General features: G+C 43.2%; 1 protein-coding gene across 2 annotated transcripts in view; it reads right to left on the reverse strand.

Moving 5' to 3' along the window:
- Positions 1-1709: 1709 nt before the first annotated feature.
- The window catches only part of LOC124298079 (discoidin domain-containing receptor 2), a 108262-nt gene continuing 85234 nt past the window's right edge, over positions 1710-24737 (reverse strand). For both annotated transcript variants that reach the window (XM_046749661.1, XM_046749662.1), the window contains 14 exons: positions 24476-24623; positions 22737-22916; positions 18373-18512; positions 18091-18301; positions 16950-17120; positions 16680-16870; positions 11964-12105; positions 11498-11655; positions 10106-10404; positions 8640-8831; positions 7464-7556; positions 5198-5339; positions 3824-3973; positions 1710-2618 (listed from right to left, as the gene is read on the reverse strand). In XM_046749661.1, coding sequence (XP_046605617.1) covers positions 2457-2618; positions 3824-3973; positions 5198-5339; positions 7464-7556; positions 8640-8831; positions 10106-10404; positions 11498-11655; positions 11964-12105; positions 16680-16870; positions 16950-17120; positions 18091-18301; positions 18373-18512; positions 22737-22916; positions 24476-24623 — 2379 coding nt within the window. In that variant the 3' untranslated portion in view covers positions 1710-2456. The remainder of the gene's footprint in view (positions 2619-3823; positions 3974-5197; positions 5340-7463; positions 7557-8639; positions 8832-10105; positions 10405-11497; positions 11656-11963; positions 12106-16679; positions 16871-16949; positions 17121-18090; positions 18302-18372; positions 18513-22736; positions 22917-24475; positions 24624-24737) is intronic.

A 24737-nucleotide genomic window follows, 5' to 3' on the forward strand; every position in this document is an offset into this window, starting at 1 on the left:
GACAATTAGCTCCGATTTTATAATAATAATAGCAATAATAATAATAGTTATATCGTGTCACGTAGAGTAGTAAACTTTATTTATATTATACAGTCATTATAATGTATTTATTATAATAGTTTTATTGTGCAGAATCAGGATATGTACGATTTTCGAACATCGGTGTTTTTTTTTTTTTATTCGTTTCCATTTTATATGTACCGTCCTTTTGTTGTTGTTTTTCTTTCGTTTCAATTCTTTTAATTCCCATATCGAAGATATCGTCTCGCACTTTTCGGATACAAAGCTTTTCACATTTAAATTATACGTCCCGTTAAAAAATTTCTTCGATATTTAACGCATAGTGTTTTTTTTTTTTTTTTATTTTTTTTGTTTTTTTTTTTTTTTGTAGAGTCACTTCGTACACTTACAAATGGAATGAAACCGCGGGTTTGGAAAAAGCGTCATCTAAGTTTGTCGATAGAAATTGAAAATTTAGGTAAGAAACCAATAATTCAACCGATCAAATTATATATATACACAGATCGTAGAAAAATTAATATCACGATCATTGATCGTGTCGTTGGTTCTTTGGTCGTTGTATAATAACATGACATTATAAGTATTACATAATTACTCGTACGGTATACGTGTCGTATATACGCGAAACTTTAAACCTTACTTAAACGATATTTGGATTCATTTTATACTAACCCCAATTCATATTCATCCATGCATGTATATATTGTATGTGTATACGTATGCGTTTATTATTCACGTTAATATAATTATTGTTGTCATGTTTATCGTATATATATATTTTCGCGTGTGTGTGTGTGTGTGTTTGTGTTTTGTGTGCATATATATAAATTTGAATTATATACGCGATACCACGTTTGCAAATTAAATATACATATATATACGTAAAAATGTTTTAATATAAAACGTATATAAGGTAAGCCTTGTTTAAGCTATTTTATTCCGTTTTTTTTTTCTTTCTTTTTTTACCCCGTATTATAATTAAAGTGTTTCTTATAATTCCTTCGCTTTTTTTTTCATTTTTTTTTTCTTTTCTGTCTACCCTTTTTCACTCCTTAATCATGTTACTAAAACGCTACTACCAAATGTTTTTACCTATTCGTTCGTAAATTTTTTTTTTCTTTTTATTTTCTTCTTCTCCTCAATTATTAATTTCCAATCTCTTACCTCATTCGTCAACAACTTTTATATAATATTTATTATAGATATGTGTATATATATATATATATATATTTTCATATACACTATGTCATATGTATATATATATATATATTTTATTTTATTTCTTTTTTATTCTGCAACCACCACGGTATTGTCAAATATTCATGCACTCGGGCTAAGCGCATTATTGAAGCTTAAGAATTAGATAATTATCTATAACTTATTGCAATACAATTCTTCGTCTTTATTTTCTACAACGGCTTATCAATATCGGCTGCAATTATACCTCGCAACGATTATTTGCCTATTAAATTTATTCATTTCCATTCTTTTTACGTTCGATTAATCAACAATTTTGTTAGCTTTTACGCTAGGATCTTTTATCTCAGATCATGCGATATGATTCACGTGTATACAGAACCGCTTGTTCATGCTAAAAACATTTTTATGCATAAGTAAACGATGAAAAAAATGACTATTGTCAAGAAAAAAAACGTGGCAAAAAAATCGGGCATATACTACTACTGCGATGAATGATATACCAATAATAATAATAACAATAATGAGGTTAATAACGGTGTTCATCACGTCTGCAGACGGAGAAAACGACCGGCTTGCATGACCGCATTTATCGAACTTTTTAATCGCGTGAATCAGGTGTGTATTTTTTGTGGCTTTTCTGGCTCAGATAATTCTGCGCGGGATAATCGAAGGAAGAGTAAAAACTAAGGAACAACATTATAGATCCTCGAGCATCTCTCCGTATACGCTATAATCCACAAAGTGAATAGCTAACGATCGAATAGTCCGGCGTCTGTTAAAATCAAACGCGCATGCGCTGAAATTTCAGATAGCAATTGTTTGCCAGGTTGACCAACGGTTGAGAACGTAGTCTCAAAAATTTTTTCACAGTCGCGCTCAGCACCGACAGTTGTGAAAATTTTTGAGGTTAAGTTCGCGACGGTTGGTCAACCTGGCAAGCAACCGCGCTCTTGAATTTCAGCGCATGCGCGTTACGTTTTAACGGATACCGAGCCGTTCGGTCGTCAGAAATTCACCCTGTAAAATCTTGCGACGGCAGACGATCTCTATCGACTCGACGTATATCATCAGGGGGTGAATATTGTTTACGGGGATAGGATACAAGGTATTGGTCCAGTCTTGACCCCTTTAAGAGCTTAGGGGTAATTGTTAGGGTATCCCCACTGCATCCAGTTGCCGTTTAGTTCTCCGATCATCGAAAGCCGAATCAGGTTCCAGCCTTCCAGCTCTCTGTATCAGGTGACGTTGTTGTTCGGCCTGTAACCGAGGTTCTTACGCTGCAGGAATAAGTGGATCTCACGGAAGGTTGGCCTGTCGTTTTCACCACGCTGCCAGCACTCGCGCATCAGCTCGTAAATCTCCTTGGGGCAGTTTTTTGGCAGCGGAAGTAGGACGAACTGAAAAACCCCGTTACACAAAGATGAACGGGACCGAATATTATCCGCGTTCCAAAAGTCTCGGGGAGCGGAGATAAAACAGAATATATTCAACAATTCAGGATACACCAAACACGAACAGTCATTGACGAACGAAATATGCCCCAGTTTATTAAAATCGGTTAAACGATCCGATTTTTTTTAATGTAGAAATGATTCGATAATACCATCTCTTCAGAGTCGTTTATAATTATGTTGCTGTAACTGAAATTTATTGTTTAAACAAGGGGTTAATCACTGTTGTAATCTGGTTTACATAATATTTCAGGTAATCTCTGTAATCTCTTTGTATTCGTCACGTTACTCTTTATAATTCTTCGAATCCTTGTAAAATTTGTAATCACCCGTCATCAATTGTAATCCTCGTAATCTCTTTGCAATCCGTGTAATCTTCGTCTAATCTCTACAGTCTTTGGGTAATCTTTGTAATCTTTACCGTGTCTAAAATCTTTGCGAGTTTTGCAATCTCTTTGCAATCCGTCCGTATAATTTTCGTGTAATCTTCACAGTCTTTCGGCAATCTTTGTAATATGTGTAGTCACGTGTGATTTATGTAATCGTAGTCGACGTCTGCCACTTTTGCATAGTGATCAACCACTTTGGTCAGGTTAGGTCAGGTCAAGTTAAGTTAGGTTAGATCAGATCAGGTCAGATCGGGTTATGTTAGTCTAGGTGAAGTTAGGTCAGGTCAATAAAATGTCGTTTCAACTAATATCAAATCAATGAACCTGAGGCTACTCGTCCAAACCTTCGTTAAGGTAGGTGAGTGTACCAATTATTGATTCGTTCAGACCCAACCATTGACCTTTTCATTTTCCAAAATCATAAATTGACGGCAAAAATTGTGAATTTCTCGATGAGTCAAACCAATTGCTAGACATCACAAATTCATTTTCGGTAATCTTAGAACCAAGGATCAAACAAACAGAACCGGAAAAATTTCAACAATTGGAACAGGGTTGATAACCGGTACATTTAACTTTATATCAGATTTATGCCCGTAGAACAACGTGACTGGACCCTACGTTAGATGCGTCCCTGATTGTTCGAACGGATGGTTCTTCTCCACTCCCGACTTTCGATTCGCGTCAAGGTCCGTTCACCCGGAAATCGGCACCACCGGCATATCTTCATTGCCTGTATATCCCTGACCTCCCGAAACTTACCCGCCTCTCGTTGTCCTGGCAGAAGAGGGTCGCGTTCTCGACGACGCGGTAATCGGGCAACTCCTCGAATGGCTGTTCCCTTGCGAAGGTGAGGACCTCCCAAAGTGTAACGGCGAACGCCCAGACGTCGCTCTTCGACGTGTATTTCCCCTGAATTATACCCGGAGTATCAATTAGCGGTGTTTCCCACCGAGTATATGGAATTTCCGCGGGTTCAAGAGCCAGGACCGCAGCATCCTTGACTCTCGAGTCGAGGATCAACTCGGGGGAAATAATTCCTCCTCGTCTCATCCTCCTTCTACCCGACAGTCTTGATACTTTCGCAAACTTGAGCCAATTAGTCCCGAGTTTCCGGGCCAACTTAACGAATTTATCTCCGTGTACATGTGCCTGTGCCTTAGCGATAGTGTCTGTGATACACCTGCGCCATCTACGTCGTGTAAAAAGCTTACCAAAAATCGCGAAAAAATTATTCTCAGGATACCTGCGAGAAAAGTCCTTTAATACTTGATTTTCTGACGTTAGTTGGAAATATAATGACCTACCTACGTAACCACGAGGCAGGTAGGTATATACGTATGTATATTTAATGCACGGATGCCAGATGCGTTTCATTAGTACGACGTAATGGGGTTTTCTGGATAAATAATGGGCCATAATGAAACATTAATGACATAGTCAATTTGAAGCAAAAGCTCGACGAGCTAGCCTGTGTATGCAAATGTATGCTAAATGTAACACGAGGGTAGTTTTCGCATACATATACATGTATATTACATGTATACATATCGCATATACCCGCACAGTTGATGGAGTGTATAAATATAATATACGGTTACGAAACGCGGAAATTCGAAAAAGGCACCCCGAGCATTTGGCTTACAGATCGTCGTTTCACGCAAAATTCGAAAACCGAATTTTCCTTGCCATTCGATTTTCCTCAACGGCGAATATCTGTCTAATAATTCTAGTTTTGTTTCGAGGATCGTGTTACGAGGAATTCAATTTCACCGAGACGATCGTTCGACACAAATTGCGACACCCGATACGCCGGAAATCAACCCAAGAACTTTCGGCATTAAAATCCCTGGTATTTTCTACCTTTGTTTCGTTCTACTCGCTGCCAGAGCGAAAATCCGCGGACATTGCGGATCAATTTGCGAGCAACGGATCGACGGGATTCAACCGGACTTTGGCCCAAGTGCGATTCGCGATCGTCCGTCATCGCAGGTTTCTTTTTTTTTTTTGCGTGTTCAACTGCGCGTAGTGACTTCTAATCAATGTCGAAGAATAGAAACGGTTTCTTCGACTTCCAAGCGAATGGGTCTTGGACGTTTCTACAAACTAACAATAAGACACGAAATGCAAAATTACCAGGAGTATCGACTCCCAGGCCATCCAGCGGATGGGTAAAGGTGGCCGATCGTCGATCCGGAAGTAGTCTGCAGCGTAGAGTCTCCGTCCTGGTCCCAAGTCGGAAACCTTGATACCATGGCCTCGATTGACGAGGCAATTCCTGGAGAAAAAACAGTTGGAAATATCCCGGAATCGGGAATTTCGCACCTTCGTTACTGCGTCTCGTGTCGGATTCGCGATTTCGAGCTTTGGCATCGCTGCATTATTACGTGTGTGTATCTGATCATTGTGTATGCAGTAAAAGTTGCATTCCACGTCGCATCGAGCCGACAAACTCCTACACGTGTACGTATAATAAACCGAATACCGAACGAATTGAGGTATCTCTCATTTCAGGTACACCCTAGCCATATCCAATTATACCCACGCTATCCGCGAAACTTCGTAATTCTAGCGCGAGCTGCAACGCTAATTGGTATTTCACCCCGTTCGCTCGTACCTACGAGCAATTGCACGACCCTGTTTTGTTCCAATGGGTAGCTCATTTTTTACCATTTTTTTTTTCCAAGGTGCTACTCAAAAAATCTATGACGAATGCTAAAAAAAAATTTTTCATCAAACCTGGAGGAGGTAGGAAAGTATTTAGAGATCGCTACCAATTATTGTAATATTTTTTTAGTTGTTTTTACGTGTAAACCTTTCGGACTTATATATTGGTTTATGTTTTACGTATCGTTGTCCAATTAAGCGTCGTTCATAAAAATCATTACTGAAAACGAAACAGGGACATCAAGGTGATGCGATAATCCTATTTCGGTGAGAAAAACTGTTATCCAAATTTCTCCGAGACGATTAATCTTTCGGATAAAAGAGGAGAACAGCCAACTGCGGAATTGTTAGGCGCAGTTTGCTGTTGATTGGTGAACGATTAATTGAACCACGATACAAAAAAGACAAACTAATATACATGTAAGTCCGTAAGGTGTACGTGTAAAAATAAATAAAAAATATTTCAATAATCGGTAGCGATCTCTAAATATTTTCCCACCTCCTCCAAGCCTTGCGATAATTTTTTGTTCAATATTTATCCTACATCTTTGGATTAGTACCTTAAAAAAAAAGTTAAAAAACGAACCACCCGAACACATACATACAATTTCAACGTGGAGCGATCAAGAAAATCGGAATAAATACTAAACAGTTTAACAAAATCCCAACGAAATTCATCCCCTGTGGAAACGATGAGAAAATTCTCCTCCGAAGGGCGCGAAGGGTGTTTGCAACCCCTTCAAGAGCAACCGCACCGTGCAGGGTGACACGTGCTAGGTCTCGATAAATCATAACAATTAACGCGTAAGTAACGGTAGTTCGGTGTTAATGTTCGCAAAGGCGTGTCTGCGTATAATATGATATACAATCAGTGTTTGCATACGTATACACACGTCACCCCCGTACGCACACATACGTGCATAAATAGACGTTTATACGCAATCGCGTTCAACTGTTATACGGCAAACGACGGGGTAATTATAATCGGGGTTTATGATTATAGTTAATAATTCGAACACGTGCCTCCATTAAAGAGTAAATGGACCTGCAGGGACCAGCCAACCGACGCCATTTTGGTGCCGGCGTGTCGCGCTGCCGGCTATGGACGCCTAGGATTTCGGTGGCGGGATATCCTGGAGGACGAAACCGGCACCTGGCCCTCCTCTAATCGGGTGGCGATAAAACAATGGACTACTCTAATAAAGCGATCCCACCACCGCCTGCCGCCCGGCTTCTCCTCCGCCCCTTTTCCACCCCTTCAGAACTCTCTCTCTCTCTCTCTCTCTCTGCACTTTCAGTTAATCAACGAGCCGCGCGCCACGCGGCACACAAGCTAACCCCCCTTGCGCTTTCATTTTCTACCTCGTAAATTATTTTTCCCCAAAAACTGAACCTGTCAAACGTTCCGCCCCGTCGACGTCAAGAATAAAAAAATACAAAAATTAATATACTTTCAATCCGACCCTGAATTCTCCTTTTCTATCCCTCCTCTTTTTTATTTTTTTTTTTTTTTTTTTTTTTTTTTTTTTTTTTTTTTTTTTACTCAACCCGTGTTTTCGTAAACTTTTGTTTTTTTCTGCTCACCCTTTTTTTCAGAAAACTCGCGGCTACTTTTTAATTCACGCGCAAAATTAATATTGTAATTTCTTTGCGTACAGAAATAAGGTAAGACAAAAAAAAAAAATTAAAATACATATGCATTCAGTGAAATTATTATTATTATTATTATTATTACCTTGTGGCGAGATCCCTGTGAACGAAATCCATCTCCTCAAGATACTTCATGCCAGATGCAATCTGGGTGGCCATGTACATCAGGGTACCGAAGCTGAAAAACACAGGAGCGAAGGGTTTTGCAAGAAACTGGATAACCTGCGAGGGTTGGTCGGACGGGGACAGGGGGTGGGGGGTGGGGGGGGGGGGATGTTTACGCTGCAGGTCACCGAGACAACGTGCCTCGTAAAAATTTACGTCTACGGTAATCCGCGTAATCAGGCATGATTAGAATGTTAACGAGCAGCGAAGAGAAAAAAGAAAAAAGAAAAATCGTCGGAGGGTCTGCGATTTTTTAACCTCAAAAAAAAAAAAAAAAAAAAAAACTCTGGGCATGTGTTTGATCCAAGTTCTCGGAAACGACGAGATCGATTGAGAGTAGGAAAAAAATTATCCCGAGTCTAATTGTACAGTTTGAAATTATACGTATGTGAGAAAAGATTTGCGACAATCTCGTGAAAAACGAAAAACGAAAAAAAAAAAGAAGGTTTTAGGATTCGATTGGAAAGAAAAAATTGGGATTCCAGAGGTGCTATTGTATATATCAACTGAAAAAGTTGGCAAAAAAAAAAAAACAAAAAATATGAAACAAATCAAATCAAAAATTCCGAGGGTTAAAATTGCATAGGTCTGCAAAATAACATTTTATTTCAGGTCTATGGGATGTTTTTTAGTACTTAAACGAAAGTCAGAAATCACTTTTTCATAGGATTTTTATAATCAAGAATAGGATAGCAGATTTCAAATTAAATGGGAGTTTCACTCTGGATGAAACCACAAACACGAGTTGAAGAAAAAATCACCTAACGTGATGAAATTTTTTCGAGTATTTTTCCCGGTTTCGATCAGTAAAAATCTATGTAAAAAAAAAAGTCCAAAAACTTGTGCAGTTTTTTTGATTTGCAGACCTGTGTTGTAATTGCTTCATTGATTTCGGATGAAATGTATAAGAAAAAACCGTTGAAAAAAGTACAATCGTCTATCCAATCGCGTGACTTAACGTCTCGTTACGCGAATCGAAGCGCAGTAATCGCAATTAGCCAAACGAGGATTGGCTCGATCATTATAGATCTCGGGAAGACGTTGAATGATAAATAAGCTTCGACGCTCGGACAATTTTGGTGAATATCGGATTTACCTCAGCGTTTTGGCGGTCTGAACGCTCGACGTTTCGGCTATGTGACTCTGCAGGTATTGATTCAGGTCGCCGAATTCTCCGTACTCGAGGACTATGCACATCGGATCGTCCTCGAGGCTGGCACCGAGCAATCGAAAAACGTTCCAGTCGGAGAGACGCGCCAGTCGCTTTGCTTCCTCTTGGAATTCTACCCTGAAATTTATTTCAGGATATTTTACCCCGGAGGCTTGACGATTTCTCCAACCCTTGTCCTTTCCTCACGAATCTGGAACCTGGCGCTCGGTCACTTCCGGTTAATGATCTCAACCGAGGGAGCTTGGAATTATATTCTCGGCAATTACCGATCGACCATTTAAACCACAATAATATTTCAGACTACGATAGAAACATGATTATTATTTTAAAAATAAAAGAAATTGAATTTATATGTGTATGGTCTATAAAATTGTAAACGAGGACAAAAGTTACATGCACTTTTTTTCGACTACTTTAGCTGCACTTTTGCACGACTGAAAACATGATCGAATCAGGTGAGACAGTGGAATATATTTTTTTTTCAAAAAGGTATTGCAACTGTTGACAAAATCTATATCTTAAAAGGAAATCTGATCAGCGAAACTTTTGTTGTAAATTTTCAAAGCGTACGTCCACTTGAACGGATAAGCATTCTGGAAGGGTTGAAGCTCCGTTTTATCTCGTTTTAGTTTTAACACTTTTTCGGGGGCGGGGTTTAAGTTCCGAAAGCGCCCAAGTCCGAATTATTTGGTGGCGAAACTTGAAGTAGAGAAACAAATTTTTGAGAAATAACATAGTTTCAAATGGTCGGAAAGCCGACGGCGTAAAGTTCAAAAATACATGATTACGAAAATTCAAGTTACGGTAAAGCAAAGTTCCGAAAAGTAAAGTTCCGATGGAGCAATAGTCCGAAAATTAAAGTTTTGACGGAGTAAGATTCCGAAAATTAAAATATACTCACACAGCGTAGTCTACTCAACAAGTGGGTGTGAAAAATCCAGAAAACCGAAAATCAGAGGGACGAGGATTCCAAACGAAAAAATATCGAGAATTAAAAATAATGAACGGTCAAAGTGGTGAAATTTCACCGATCCAGAAATTCACAGAACTGAAAATCTTCGATCATTCGGAATTTCGAAGATTCAGATTTTTAAATTTACACATTTTCGTACTTTTGAAACTTTGACTTCGACCGTCGAGTATCGGAACATTCGAAACTTTGATGCTTCGTCAAAGTTCGAGTTCTTTACATCAAGTTTCGAAAAGAAAAAAATTCAGATTTTGGTGCTTTCGGAACATTTCAAACTCGGAATTTCAACCCCACCCCATTTTTTCGACCAGCCAGTAATTTTTCTGGTTCAAGTGTCTACCCAAATTTCCTAAAAAATTCCAAAATAGCGCAAGAACGATTTTCCGCAGTGACGATCTTAATTCCCGGCTCAGATACGAACCTGAGAGTCTCGGAGGAGCCAGGCCGAAGGGACTTGACGACAACGAGGTGGCTGCCAGCTGACCTGAAGACGTCGTCGAACCCCGGGAACCTGTCGACCTCGCAGAGGTGAATTTCGCCGAAGGCGCCGTTCCCGAGGTTCTCAACGATGCTGAGCCGCTCCCTGGGGAAGTCGAATATCCCGAGTTCCTCGTCCTCCTCCTCGGTCAGCATGTCCTCCGGACTGTAGCTCGTCATGCTGCTCGATGCTTTGGCGCTTGGCGGGGGCGTAGGGGATGGTGGGAGGGGTGGTAGGGGGCTCTGCAACAGCCCGAGGCGAATTTTTACCCTCGCAGTTTTGCCAAAATTCCTGGGTAACCTGACGGCTACGTTTTCCCGCTGCAGTTTCTCATTAGCCGCGGAAAACTCGGCTCGCATAGTTTTAAATGAAAAATTTCTACTCCCCCTCCTCCCCTTTCGACGTGTTACTTTTATTGCCGACCTCTCCTATGGGTATATTAAATTCACCCCCATCACCCTGAACTTTTCACGTATTGTTTACGAGAAGAAAAAAAATACAGATCTTGACACGCGATATTTTATCTGCAAACGGAAATGATTATTCGGCGATATTCCCTTAAGTATGAATAAGGCTCTGACATTTTTTTCCTATTCTCCATGTACAATTTCGTAGTATATATTTTTTCAGAATTTTTCGTACGCTAGTTTTCGAAAAAAAGGTTTTGGAAATTTTTAAAAATGAATTTTTGCTACAACATTTCGAATTTTGTAATTCTGAATTCAGAATCGTTATCAGCGACCCCTAAACCTGTATATCACTTATGATTTTCTAAATTTGTTTGATAGAAAATGCGACCCTCAAAGGGTTAACTGAAATTTATACAATTACACTTTACATCGCTAAAAATATTCACTGATATGATTTTGTATTATATTTATTCCCGATTCAACCATAATTTTAACTTTTTTTACCTGATAAACGGGATAAAACTGGCATATTATTCCCTCTTAACTTTATTCCCTCATCTGTGGGAAAAAAGTAGTACTTTTTTCCCGCATTTGCGGCATATATGAGATTTTCGGGAAACATGGGACTATATTTCCTCCAGTATCGTTAGCTCGTTTCGTTCAGGCGGTAAACGCATTCACGGGAATAACGCGTCAACTTTATTCCCTTGTTACATAATGTCCGATTAACCATAAACCTAAGATAAAATTTTCACGAATCTAATCAGTATCAAATTTTAATACGAGTAAGAAAACTTTCATCAACCTCAACACGGTCACTGTGTTTGTGAAAAGCTCATCGCCCAACCGCTAAATTCGCTTCCCTTGATTTCTGCGCCGAGCTTTAATTCCCGGGAAATTATCCGCCGGTGCAAGTTCGACTCACCTTCAGTATTTCCGTGCTTGCGTAGTACTTTTCAGGCGGCGGTGGTATCGGCGGTGGATCAGACTGGTACTCGTCGACAGGTGGAATCGGCCTTGAAATATTGATTGCGGCGTTCATCAGCAGCGGGATCACCGGCTGCTGTATTTCCGTGAGTCCCTCTGCATCGGTAGAAATAATGAACTCAATCCTCCGGGAAATACGGATTTTCATCTCGGGTGGAGGGCGAAGGAAAAGGGGTGGTGAATTTTTTAATCCTCCAATTGACGCGTTCACAAATTCAGGGTAAAGCTCTCACTCTCCCAGGGTAAAATCTTCGATGAAAAGTATTTACGTTAAATATCGTAGTAAAAAATCGTCAGCGGGTAATTAATCGAGCGTTAAATTACACCCCACCACTTTTCCTCGTTCATTTTTATCCCGCAGAATGAAACTTGCGGGGACAGGATAATCCCGCTGGAATACTGACCGGGATCATAGTCCAGGCAGGTCTTCCGAGGCTGTGACGTTTTGTAGACTGCGGAATGGTACTGCGGCGGAAGTGGGGGACAGATCGGACCCTTGTCTTCCGGGGCTTCTTCCGTTCCTTGGGCCGTATCCTCGACGCAGACCTGCGAAAGAATTAGGAAAGGCGTCGGTTCAGATCCCGGATCTTATTCGCGGCGGGATACGAGAGAGGATTCGGATTGCCGACATGTGCCGTCTGGGCCGGATGTGACGTGTCACTTGGGGCGATGATTTTCGGCCCCAAGGTGCCCTGGCAGTAAGTCGAAGTCTCACAGTCACGCTCAACGCTTAGCTCGACTATCAAGAAGGGTATTCCAAGTCGATATCTCAGATTTCATGTCTTTTGTAATATGTATGCGATAGTAGACTGAAAGCTAAGCGACACGAATTTTTTTTTATCCGCCATTAAACACTTTGAGGGGTTGAAACCACCTTCCAAAGTACCCCATGTGTAGGTTATTTGTTTCGTAAAGAAGCGTAGGGTCCTGGGGTTAAAGTGAAAGTAACGTTACTTCAGCATCTGTAAGAAGACAGTCTATGAACATAAACTAACCCTTCGTAAACATATTCCCTGCATCTTTCTCGCTGTCGCATCAAACATTCGTTTTGCCAAATTTCTTTAGTACGGTGTGTACGGAACTTTCCGACACCCTGCCGTCTATTGTTGAGACACGTCAAACCGGTGATCGTAACTCCAACCCTTGAAACTCTCACTCCTCGACTCAGAATATCTCCTTTAACAATTTTCGCCAATCAACGGGAACTAGCAAATTTACACCCTTGGAAAATTTTCAACTCTCACTCAGAAACTTATTAAAGAACTCCGAGAGAGTTAGTTAGAGAACGACTTCCTTGTATACAACAGACGTAGCGACACTAGAAAACTTTACGTACAATTTCACCATTGTAAAGAAAATGCATAAAGACCACAAGTAAAAAAAATTGTGTATCATAGTTACGTACAATTGCTGTCGTGATTATTTCAACCAGTCTAAGGCCAGCAGATCACCATTACACAACCCTCGACAGATGAGAAGATGATCGAAGAGCCTGATAGTTATATCCAACATCGTTGAAGAAGCGGCTACAGGTATACTATATTTATATCAACTGGTTTCCGGTGATAAAACACCGGAAAACTAAGCCATGCGAAAGTGATCCCTTATCATTGAATTCGTTGTGCTCATTAGCCGGAATGACCGTTCTGGAAGAAAATGTTTAACGCATAAAATCGGAAAACTGGGTGATAAAAGTTCGTTTATTGTCGGCGCCTGCGGAACGAGACGAAGACGAAGGAGAAACTGTGGTATTTATCTACGTCATCGGTGCGAAGGGTGTTGTAAACGGTGTGGGTTTATAGTTTCCCTCGTACCGACAACACAGACATGAAAGACGAATGAGAGGAGGAGTCGCGATCTCTGGCTTCGTCAGCCTGGGCACCTCTCGTAGGAAATTAACATTTTTATAACAAACAATTGGCGAGTTAGTCGGTTCGCGATAAGGTGCCACGGTGTTTATGTTATGTTTTATATATATATAACGATGGCGTCGCGTAGCGTTTAGGGCGAGACGATGCGACCGGCTATTCGAGGTTATCATATCGCTACGCCCATTGATTTTTGTGTTAGCTCTCAGACGACGCGACAACCGACTGGCGTTCTCTTCGGGGGTGGTGGTGGTGGTGGTGATGGTGGTGGTGGTGGTGTTAATTTCCGTTTAGGGCGCGTTAGCGCCACGGGGGTGAGGGACGAAGAGAGGCCACGGACCGTTAAGATAAGATAACCACTTAGCCATCAGGATTCTGCAGCATCCCACCCACCCACCCCTCCTAGAGCCCGCAAAACTCTTCTCCCGCTCCCCCTCTCTCTATTTCTCTCTCTTTCTCGACTTCATGGTTGTTGGCCAAGTTGTATCTTTCGGAAGCGAGTCGTCTTCCCCCTTTTATTCACCCCCTCCCCCTCCCCCCCTCCCTACCTTTTTGCAATAGCTGGAACTCCGTTAACCCCGCATACCTACGTCCGAGATTAAAGTTTGCGCACGCTTCGGGGTGTTTCGCCCCTTTTCACCCGTTATATAATGTCTATGTGCTTAGCCAAATCTGTTCACTGCGTACAGTGTAGGTAAAGATACATACACCCTGTTCTCTCTCTCTCTCTCTCTCTCTCTCTTTGCATGGTAGATCGGCCAAGAACGAGGGGTGCGAGGTTTTCAATCTACCCCAACACCTCACGTTTTGCGCACGCTGCTGTATGGACGTGTGCATGAGCAGCGATATTGTATTATCATATTATACATAGGTGTAAAACCGGATATGGCTGTTTGTTCACGCGCCATTTCGATCTCCACGCCATCCACATTCACCCACTCGCACTCGTCGTGTGGGTGTAACGCTGTTGTTATACTCTACGTAATGTGCATATGTGACCTGGTCGGTGGTTTTATCGAATCGTTTCAAACCACGGGGTTATTTACAGGGGGCAAAAAGCTCACGCGTGTGTGTTATATTGCGTGTGTACCTACCTACCTTGGCGAATATTACCTACGCTTCTGATAATTCCGAACTGATAAGAGAGAAAACTAACTAAAAGTGGAATAAAAAAGAGAAATCGAGACAAAATAACGAAATGAACACCGAACGAGATAAACGTAAAATAATGCTGAATTAAAACCGCGACTCTGCGTATATGTCTAACCATATTTTTGCGTTTCTATTAATCTTGCAGTTTATGTGTTACCGAGTTTACGTTCCGTTCTTCGAATTCGTTATACCTATTCCAGAAATATCGTAGCCTATGCAAAAGTTACGGATCTATAGATTTTGAACAATTTTAAGTATTCAAGTTAAAAAAAGACTATTCCAAAATACATCAACTAGCTTTGAAAAAAAAAACTGGATTAATTGACGTTATTTAATTAAACAAATGTTTCGGTATTTCTTGCTAAATTTTATTTTCATCTGATTTTGTAGATGAGAGAATTTTCAGTGCGATGGGAATAAAAAATAAACGTCATTTCAGCAAAGGTCGGCCTTCAAATTGTCGGTATGAAAAACGTGCTTTTGAGTCGGAGAAAAAAAAACCGGGTAAACTGTAAAAACGTTTGAATATACTTCATTCCTGAAAATCGTTCGTATTAAAAACAAAAAAAAAAAAAAAAAGGGGACATCAAAATTTTGGGCTCTAGAGGCTTTATCATCACCTGAAAAAGATTGAACCAAACTAAAAACGAGGCTGAAGACAGTAACGTTAACGTAACGGAACATCGGTAAGAAAAAATCATCGTTGTGGAATTTTAGCACGACTTTTTAGGAGTTGGATTTTCAAAATATGAGTACTTTTGTTTATCATGGTTCACTGAATTTCAGATAATCCTAAAAATGCAAAGTAAGGATTTTCCGATACATGCATTGGAATAGACAATAACGTTACTAACTTCAACTTCATTACTAAAATCGAAACGATCAAAGCTTAGCAGCGAGTTGGCTGGCTTGGAACGCACCATAGGCGCACGAAAAATTTTCCCGAACAGGTTTTCCTGAGGGTTGACGGACAACCGTGTAGGAGGATGTGGATGGTGTGTATAACGCGCATTGTCCTATAAGGGTACCTACGTATAGTATGTTTTCCAAGGGGGTCTGCAAGACAGACAAGATGTCGGGGGTAGCAGGTGGCTAATGCGACGAGAGCAGAATTAGGAGCTGCGAGGAGAAAAGAGGATCAGCAAAGGAGAGGCTGAGAGACCGAATGACTGATGGCGATAGCGCACGTCCCGAGTTTCGCGACAGTGAATTCCGTCTCGGTTCTCCAACTCGGCCCGAATCCCTTCTCCTACAACCTTCGTCGTCGTTGCCTGTATATTCCAGCTTTGTACCGAGTCGCTCGCTCCGCGGCTATAGGGGTTCTAATTAAGTGGAGTCAGCGCCGCGAGAGCCAATAAAAACTTTTAAACTGGAATAATAGTATTGCATCGATCGGTAGTTACAAGTGGGTATATATAAGGCTTATCATGTATAACGGACCGCAATTTTCACCCTCTTTATACAAAGTATCAGGAAGCGTTTGTAAAGAAGTTTGGTATATACCGTGTGAAAACTTGTCTGCAAGGTAGTTATACGAATTCGAGGGTCTATAAGGGTGTAAGTTGAGGCAGATAGGGGGGACCACTTTACGCGATTATTAACATCCTGTCGAGAAATTTTGGGAAAAGAGACATTGAGGGAGGAATGGTGAATATCATCGACTCTTGATCCGCGATATCGTCGTTTTATCTTTGCGGTAATTTTCAACGTGAACAACGTTCTTGATTCTGAAAGTGCTGGAGTATCGGAGCTGGGACTGCAGACTATCAATTGGTGCAACTCTTCTCGTAGCTACGAAACGTTCATCTGGAGATTACGCGGTGTGTATACAAAATCTGAGAAGTTGTACCGTCTAAGGGTGAGTAAACGAACGCTTGGAGTGCAGACAAACGCAGCAAATGAACGTGAGTACTTGCTCTGCAGGAGCAACGTTCGTAAAGTTTACACAAATGTCCAATCGCTGGTAATTGGCTCTCTTTCTCTCCTTCTCATCTCCAAATTCAGTCGAGTCTCTGCACCAGTTGCAGAGACCAAGTCGGACGAGTCATCCAGTCAACTGAATGGGGAAATTCGCGGATTAGTGAAAAATAAACATCTCACCTTGGTCTCGGGATGCTGGTGCTCGTTATGTTGGTCGTAGAAGGTCGGCGGTGACAATGTCGCCTTGAGTCTCTGGTTGCGGTAGAATATGAAGGTGATGGCAGCCAACAGCATGACGATGACCGTCGTCAGTATGCCGATCACAAGACCGATAAGCTGCCGGGATTCCGGCTCTTTACTCTTGTCTGGAACTGAGGCAGAAATTGTTCAAATCGTTATCAAGAATTAGAGACTGGAGTAGAGGCAACAATCTGCACCTGCTCGACTTACAGATATTGTCACTCCGTGTGGCGTCGTTGTTGTTGTTGAAGGTGGCTTTGACTTCGTCCCTCTGAAGCGGACCCTCGTTGTTTTGATACGGACTTCCCGTCGCTCCGGGGATGACGATGGTGCTACGGTTCCTTGCGTCATCGTCGTCGGTGTTGTTCCACTCGGAGATGACTGTGGAAAGAAGTGAAAAATTCTACTATGGCACAATCATCGCCGTAAAGTAGGGTGTTTCAATGGTTGTCCGAAGCAGGAAAGTAGGGCGAAGAACCAAGAGCTTGGAATCCAGCTCGCGGCACATAAACGTGGGCAGTTTTCGCTTCCCATTGAACGTCGGAAGCAGGCGGCGGGTCCGCAGTTTGTTATGGCTCTAGGTGTGGGTCTCCGGCTTCTGGAATCCCGTGTGTGAGTGCCAGTCGAGTGCTGTATCGGAATCTTACAGTGTTTTCTTATCGATGACGCGGTTCAGCGGAGCATTTGAGCGGCGCTTGGAGGGGCCCAAAGAGCAGAGAGTGTGGGTGCCTCTCTGCCGGCGACAGTCACCTCGCAGCGGTAAGCTAACCGTGCGGAGAAGAGGAAGACGAAGAGAGGAAGAGAGGAGAGAGAGGGTTGGGAATGATTAATGGCGTCGGTGCGGCCCGCGCTCGCAGCCGCCGCTCCTTAAGTCAACAAGTCAGCTCCTGCGCCCTCAAGAAAAAGGGAGAAAATCTTCCTCGGGATACCTACTCTGTTTCTGCGATTGAACCTACTGGCACCGATGTTCGTTAACTCGATTTCAGTCGCAATGTGCGCTCTCCGCTGATGAGCACAGGGCACTTCAACGGCTATTCATATCGCGCGGAGAGCAGCGGAAGAGTAACTGCAAAGGGGGAAGTGGAAATTTACAGAAAATAGGTGAACGGGAAAATCGAACCCCTCGGAAGTAACTCCAGATTCATTCGACTACGCGACCTCTTGAATTTATTGAAAATTTGTTTGCTCGGCTGCTCAGCTTCGTGAAAAAAGATCCCGAGGTCGACGAATTGGTCGAGCTGGATCGAGTTTCCCGGTCGAATTAAGAGGTGGTCTAATCACTCAAATCCTTGATCGGGACCTACCACCGTGAACCATTCACATGTGAGAATTGTGACGTAACAAGACTCACCAGACTCGAAGACGACTTCACTGAGCATTATCCATTTGGCGGCAAAGTACAGCTGAAGTTTGAGGTACCGACCGGCCCGCGAGTGGAGCTTTATGGTGACGTCACGAGCCTGTTCTAAGACGAGGTCCGGCATGTAGGAGAAATGGACCGGCTCGCCGTTGAACTGACTTCCCGCACCGCCGCTGAGGTAGACCTTGGCGTGCGAGAAGACCTGCGTCAAATGGTAGGAAAATGACAAGTCAGCGGGCTAGTTGCGACAATTTTGAATACGTGTTGAATCACCTGTACGTCCTTGGAGAAGAGGTTATTCGTGTGGAGATGCATAGCGGTGAAGTTCCTCGCGTAGTCGAATTCGAATGTTATTTCAACCGGATGACCAATCATGTTTGGGGTGTCGTTGCGCCATCCGACCCACTCGTATCCTTGGAACAGAAATAGGAAGGTGCTCAAATTCCTGCTGGATAAAACGGATAGGAGTTGTTTCATAAGTAATTTGAAATGCTTGAATCTTCTTGTTCCCATTCCTCGGGAGTCGGAGAGAGAAGCTACTACGGTACCTTATACAATATCGCCAAGTTTGAGGAGGGGTGAGACCACGCGACTCGGGCTCTCTCAAAGTCTATATTGAAGATAAATAAAAGAGTTTTCGAAGATATACAGTCGCCGGTTATTGCGAGACCATTCGCCATTAGAACTATCTTGCGCGTCGTATGAGTCTTCTCGTGTGGAAAATACTTCATCCGCATCTGGGTCATCATCGATTCCGTGTTACCCTCGGCTCCGAAGTCATATTTCCAGCACCGTAATTCAACCGCTCTCATCTCGGCTATATGCAGTAATATATCAGTTGTACCTACCTACCCTCGCAATGAATGACTATAGAAAAAAAAAACCAACCCCGTGACGATATCCAGGCGAACCGATCTCTCCTGCAGTAGAAATTGAATATCATTGCTCCGAGGTTTTCCTGACCTGCACAGGTAAAGAGCCCGGGTTTATCGCCACCAAGACGAATATCCATCCTCGGGTGAATGGTTCCCCAGGTTTGGGTCGCCCGTCGAGATTAGTCGGCTCGTTGAAATGAACCCTGAATGATGGTCTCGACTCTCCTACAATAGTATCGGTGTCCACGAGGCATGTGCCGTAATTCAGGGAACGTGAACCGACTTCCAATGAGCCGAACGATCCCCGGCTCTGCAGGGATCGGCGCGAACACCATCACCGACGTATCACGATTCCGCGGACTAATTTAGGCCCGTGTCCGATGGTAAGGGATCGGGTATGGAGATTCAGTCGTTGAAATTCCACCCTGTAGAATTACCACTTGGCGGTCCAATCGAAGGCGCGAATTTCACCCCGACTCTGCACGGCACGCGAGGCAACCTAACCAGCACTCAGCTGCTGCGTTCAGGCGAATGGGTACCTATTGACGCGTAATCGCTTTATTCCGACCAAAGTTGAGCCAGCTCACCCCGCCGTTCGTTCGTTTGTTCGTTCGTTCGGTGCGGCTGCCCTCTGCCCGGCAAATGGAAAAGTTTGGCAATTTCGTTTGACGGGAAACGAACGTGAGTGAATGACAGGAGAGCCGGGACACGGGCGACGTTTTAGGGGCAAAAATTTTCAGTCATCAATTTCAACGCGTCCTTTTAGCCCTGATTTTTAACAAAGTAATTACCCACTTTAGGTTCTTTACCGTGGTTAAATGCAGTGTGAAAAATGGTCGTGTTGAAATTCGGTGCAAATTTGCCGATGTTCGCTGCTCTGGAACAATTTTTCTGGTCAATTCGGAAATTCGGCAGTGGACCGTGAGAGATTGACATCAGAAAATGGTGTTGGATTGACGTGGAATGATGGTGTGAGATTCCCTTACTGAAAAACCCCCTCAAAACGCTCAACTTGGTTGTGAATTGGTACCCTTCAATTTTTTTCTTACGGGAATTTAGCATGTTGTGCAGAATTTTTATTTTATTTTTTTCGTAACGGTTGACATCAGATAGTTATATTGATACGAAATTATAGCTCTACAGAAGTTCGTTGCGAATTTTTTTGTTCAACATTGGAATTGCCTGCCGGTGAACCGTGGATTAAAAGTGCGGAAGCTCCAACTCTACGCATCGAAATTATATATTCGGCAAGGCAATGGTTATGGATTATATCAGTCTGTGGTTGGCGGATCGGTCGTTGGGTGAGCGAGTGGTATTCCAATTAGCGGTGTAATTATGTATCCGTGGAAATACCAACGAGAAGAAAATAAACGAGAGCTTCAGGATACACCGTGGTTAATTGAACCGGCCGCTCTGCCGCGTTTCAAAATCATCATCCCCGGTCATGGCGATCCGGGACGGTCAATTATCGGCAAAGCGAAGCGATCCGAGCGGTTAAAGCCCGGTCGAAAGGTGAAAAGCCTCGGAGGCCTCTCTGAGCCGGAAATGAGATGACCGGGACGCCGACGGTTGACTTTACTTTATTATGCCTTATAGAAAAGCGACGAGCCGACGGTAAGCTGTCTCCGCAAATCCGCGACGGTAAACCTACCTACCATTGAATGGGAAAAATGTAAAATTACGCATACAGGTAATAGAAAGACATAAATTTGTAGAGGAACGGGTAAACAGCAGCCGCGCGGCCTAGCCTGCGGTTCAATATAAATGTAAATCCGAACAGATTCAAATGTAGCCAAAGCCCTCTCGGCTCTACGCCCTCCCTTCGCCCCTCTCGGCGACCAGAAGATCGGTCTGCGGTCCAGGCCCCCGAGCTCTTCCGCTCTTACACAATGCACACATGAGCGTAATGTACACACAGAAGCTTGCAAGGTCCGTAGGTCCGATCGTTTTCCACTGTCTCCGGCGGATCCCCGGCTGATTGAATTTTTCCTTCGTTTTTCCATTCTCCCGTTTCTTTTTTATTGTCACTTTCTTATCCCCGCAGGATTTGACGAACGTCCCGGGAGCTTTTCTCCGGGAGTAGGTATAGGTATGTATGTGCAGTAGACGGGGCGATAGAGAATAGACTCTGGGAACCTGCGAGTTATCCGGGGAGTGATCTCTCCTCGCGGCTTTGTTCTCGAAAGGTTATACGTATAATGTACGTTCGGGAAAAACCGGACACAATGCGCCGCGGGACCCGTAATTCCATTCGTTCCTCGGCGGACGAAATACCCGTTCGTCAGGGTGAACTTGGCCGCGAGATATCGAAACAAGGGATAACAATATTCATCTGACGCGTGGAAACACTGAATAAATGAATACACAGAGTGAATTCCTAACGACTGCACGTACTGTCGTCTGCAAGAATTTAATGCGCACGCGCCTTAACCCGAGAGTAGCTGTTTATCAGGGTGACCAACCGACGTAAATATAACCTCAAAAATTTTGACCACTGTCGCTGCCAGTTGTGCTCAATCCATAACAGTTAAGGTTTTTGAGGTTATGTTTATGATGGTTGGTCACCCTGGCAAACAGCCACTCTCGACGCATGCGCATTAAATTTTATGAAGTCGTTAGGAATTCAGGAATGCAGCTATTCAATTCAGATAGGAAGAAATGTTAAAATAGGCGCAGAAATAAAATTCGTTGCGACAGCTAGAATTTTGCTAGTTTAACTAACGGATTTGATACATTGGAACTTGAACTTGACCATGTTTGCAGATTTTTTGCTTCACCAGCTAGAATCTTTGCTGAGGCTATATTAATACTGATATTTGCTGGTGGAGCGAATTATGTTTTTTGTGAACCCCTTTTAAATCCAGGTGGATGCGTGCCTCAAAGTCAAAGGGGCCGATATAACCGCGGAGGTTTTAATCAGGTAGAATTTGTAAAGGCGTTACGTCGGGCTGCACAATCACTTTGGCCCGCTGGGTAGACCGGTAAAGTTGTTAAGACGTTTCGAGGCGCCATGTGCCGCCCCCTTTCTCTCCCGGCGGCTAAGGGAACGATTAATGAAATTTCATCTCGAGCCGCGGATTTCTAGAGCGGCGGAAATTGCGCCCCCATATTGTACTTTTGCCAAAACGGGCCCGCGAGTCGCGATATAAGGCGAGAGAAAAAAAAATGAGAAGAAGAGAAAAAAGGAAACCACACGTCTATAATAATGATAATAATGAAATCAAATTTAGCGAGGAAACGGAAAAAATTTCTCCACTTGTCGCGTGCAGGATTAAAAATTGATCCGTCAACCGCAGCGCGACGTCGAGCGTCCCGACGCTAGAGAAACGAGCCGGAGACAATACAAATTGAAACTTGAGAGATGAATATCTCAGCTCTTCTCTTTCCGCGCGTTTTGACGCTAATTGGATCTTTTGTTCCCTCATCTTCCAGGGATCTCCAGTAATTCCAGAAACCCCTCAACTCAATGGAACCGTTCGACATCGAGTTACCAACGTTGCATGGGGATTCAGCCGCATTTACCTTTCTCTGATATATCCATACACACACCTTAAAAGCTATCAGCGTTCCGTTGACCGGTATTGTAATGCATATGAATTCAGCTTCGGATAGTTATAAGAAACTGCACGCGGTAGGGATTCGAATTCGTCGGCAAATACCATCGTGAAATGGAATCTGAATTGCGCTTATGGTTGAAAAACTGAATACCTAACGAGCGAAGGCAAGGTAAAAGAAAATAAGAAGTAATCGAGGCCAGCTTACCCTTCCCATTGCCACTGACGTCCAGACGAAAATTGTCGGCGCCCTTACGGCCGTCAACGAGTTGGCCCAAGCCCCTTGAGAGGTGTCCACCCTCCTCGCGGCCGTCGTAGGTTCTGTCTGAAAGATCGACCTCGGATCCTCGTTGAATTCCCTGAGGCATAGAGTAGGAGACGAGGCCTTCTGCGGGCAGAAATTGACCAAAATAATAAATAATAATTTTATCAACGGGTCGTAGGAAGGAAAAATAAGGGAACGCCGTACGTCGTCAACTTTATACTGAAAATGAGAAGGTAGGGTGAAACTTATCAGATCGTTCATCTGACAGCGCATGCGCGAGATAGGCTACGTCGTATTTTGATGCAGGATAGCCAACTCAAGCTTCTTCAGCTGTTAAACGCGACTTATGGAGATTATGCTGGTGATACGAATTGTTTTTTTTTTTGGGTAAAGCAGACCTCAAATATGTAGTTGATGTACGAATTCGTGAAGGCTCGGCAGTTTTTTTTATCGTGTACTAGGAGTAACGAGTAACAGCATAATTTCAATTCACCCACTCTCGATGTGGAAGAGCTTGACATTTCATTCCCTGTAGTTTTGCTTAAGTTGGCCACACTACGTGTCAGATGAAAATGTTACCGTGGTGGGATGTCCTCAACCAACGGAGTTCAATTATTTCGCGCAAGCGCAGTCAGCCTGTTAAGTTTCACTGTTTCCTTCTTAACGTATATATTATACATTTCAAGCAACTGAGAGTTGAGTTTTACTTTATAAATGCAAAAGCGAGACTGTATAGCATAGAAAAGAATACCAGCGACGGAAATGGAGTCACGGGATGAAGAGAGAAAAAAGGAGAAGAAAATAATAATGGAAAAAAAAAAAAATACGAAACGAAAATAAGGAAAAATAGTATAATAGCCAGCGAGGAAGAAATGACGGAAGGAAAGTCCGCCGCGATAATTAACTTTTCGAGATTGTTGTGTGTATATTGTTGGGTTTGCAGTACCGTATACGTACTAACGTATACACACAGAGAAAGAAAGAAGGAGAGAGAAAGACCGAGATCCGCATCCCGAAAAAGGTGGCCGATGGCCGAGCAGGAAATGGCGGACTGTAGGTATGCCTATAATAATACAGGCGTGCAGCAGAGAGCAGAGCAGAGCTATTCGGCCGGCAGTTTCGGATTGGATTAATGCAGACACAGCTGTGCTTTTGCCGGTGATCATAAATCCAAGTTAATCTCAGATAGAGGCTGGGATGTTGGGGGTGGGGGCGGGGGTGGTGGTTGGATTCCGCTGGTACGGAGAGAGACAACCGCCCACCCTTGCGTTCTCTTTTAGCGTAAAATAGCAAAGGATCTACAGGAGCGAGGGAACACAGCCCGAGGGCAGTAAACCTGGCGGTGGAGGGTTGCAGGGTTTGCGGATGGTGGACCGGACTCGAGCGGCTCTCGCGAAAAGGGTTGATACAACAGCGGTGGTTGGAAAACCGCCGGAAAGATACACTTTCCGAATTATGTTATCCCCGAGTGTGACGGGAGCTTTTCCGGAACGAAATTCGGAAAAATTGAAACATCGCTTGCGGGATTCCAACCCGCTAATCGATTCTACGCAGACTGTCGTTCGGCACCGGCTGATTTCCCGTGTGGAAAAGAGACGGTATAATAACGTGTGTATACGTATAGCAGTATAGTACCAGGCGGGAGACGGTAGGAAAATAGAGTCTCTTTAAATTTCACTCACCGGTCCAGGGACAGCCGTAAAGTTCAACTCGCATACAGACTATCCTCATGTGGGACGTGTAGGGGATGAAACGTATTCTTGTAGCCACTATCGGTGGGTCGAACGTCTGCTCCTTCTCTGTGTAGGGATTGTTGTTACCGACGAGCAGCTGAAATCAGAGTGACGGATCTACGTGGTTAAATTGATCGACGAGCTGTTTCGCCCTCGACGCCCTCCATCCACCCCCTTTCGGAAACAACACCCCCGACACCCGCAATTCATC

The sequence above is a fragment of the Neodiprion virginianus genome, chromosome 2 (assembly GCF_021901495.1).
Source record: "Neodiprion virginianus isolate iyNeoVirg1 chromosome 2, iyNeoVirg1.1, whole genome shotgun sequence".
Lineage (NCBI taxonomy): Eukaryota > Metazoa > Arthropoda > Insecta > Hymenoptera > Diprionidae > Neodiprion > Neodiprion virginianus.